The following is a 1,389-nucleotide window of genomic DNA, read 5'->3' as shown; positions in this document are numbered from 1 at the left end:
AAAGAAATACAAAACTGATAATTTTATTCACTAAAATGAAAGAAACAGCAAAGAGATGGAAAAAGAACGATGCTATTATGTATATGTGATAAAAAAGTGAATAACGTATAAACAACCGATAAATAACAACAGTAATAGAATGTTATCATTAAGATAAGGATCTTATGCATATGAGATAAAAATATCAATAAAATAACTTTTTTTATCATTAAAATAAGGACCAAGCACAGAAACATAACTTATAATCAACAAAACAATGCTATTTCAGCATAAAATGAGCATTTCAGCCTCTTTCATGAGTCTTCTTGTGTGACTTCAAAGAAGATTTAAGATTTAGGAAACCATTACCACAGACAATAGAGTTGAAGAGCTGCTTATTTTTGTTGTGATTGTTATGTGTTTTTCCAAATACCGCTCCTTTTTTTAACTTTTCTCCCATTACGGATAATTGTAAGGCTTACTTGTATGAATCTTCATATGTCTCTCCCTATTTGATGATTGAGAGAAACTCCTGTTGCATATCAGACAAACGTACGGCTTCTCACCAGTATGAGTTCTCATATGGTTTATCCTTTGCGATGATTGAGTGAAACTGCTGTTGCATATACAGCAAACGTACGGCTTCTCACCAGTGTGAGTTCTCATATGGTTTATCCTATGCGATGATTGAGTGAAACTGCTGTTGCATATCCTACAAACGTACGGCTTCTCACCGCTATGAATTCTCATATGGTCGTTCAAAGTTGATAAACGGGGGAAGCTTTTGTTGCATGTGAGACAATTGTACGGCTTCTCACCGGTATGAGATCTCATATGAATTTTCATAGTTGATAGATAAGGGAAGGTTTTGTTGCATGTCGGACAAATACGAAGCTTCTCACTGGTATTAGTTTCCATATCATCCATACTTACTACTTCATTTTGACATGGACCACACTGCAGTTTCTTCCTTTTCGATTCCTTCCCTGGGATTTCTTCTGTGTTTTTTCTTTTTCCTTCAGCATCCACTTCTTTGACTATTAAAACTTGACCTTTAAATTCATGTGTATATATTTTAGCAGCTACTTCGGCTAATAAACACAAATCCGGCGCTTGTTCTCTACTCAATTTTTGCAATGATAAATCCAACGGCTCTGTCTGTTCCGTTTGCGTCTCCTCAAATTATATGAAATTATCAATCTCATACTGTGTCAAAAATTTGAAATCCTCGAAATACTTTAGCATTGCGTTGTATTTTTAACCTTAAATGAACTTACTGCAGTTCGAATGTTGCTCAGTTGGAAGTAGAGGAAGACGAAATAGGCGAAATGCATATTGATGTGAGTAATTCCTTCCCTATTCTGCAAGCATTCAAGTTAACTGGTGCAGTGAATGGTGGCTTATAAGAAG

At 35.1% G+C, this 1,389-nt stretch overlaps 1 protein-coding gene across 1 annotated transcript; it reads right to left on the bottom strand.

Annotated features, from left to right (window-relative positions):
• Positions 1–438: 438 nt before the first annotated feature.
• On the bottom strand, positions 439–1,389 carry LOAG_13670 (zinc finger protein; the record flags this gene model as incomplete). Its single annotated transcript, XM_020448709.1, has 2 exons — positions 1,257–1,389; positions 439–1,155 (listed from the first exon to the last, which is right to left on the bottom strand). Exons 1-2 carry the CDS (start codon positions 1,311–1,313, stop codon positions 439–441), a joined length of 774 nt encoding a protein of 257 aa, XP_020301168.1. The 5' UTR covers positions 1,314–1,389.

Source organism: Loa loa (genome assembly GCF_000183805.2).
Source record: "Loa loa unplaced genomic scaffold supercont3.667, whole genome shotgun sequence".
NCBI lineage: Eukaryota > Metazoa > Nematoda > Chromadorea > Rhabditida > Onchocercidae > Loa > Loa loa.
Note: the sequence above shows the minus strand (reverse complement) of the source record. Positions and strands in the feature narration are given on the sequence as shown.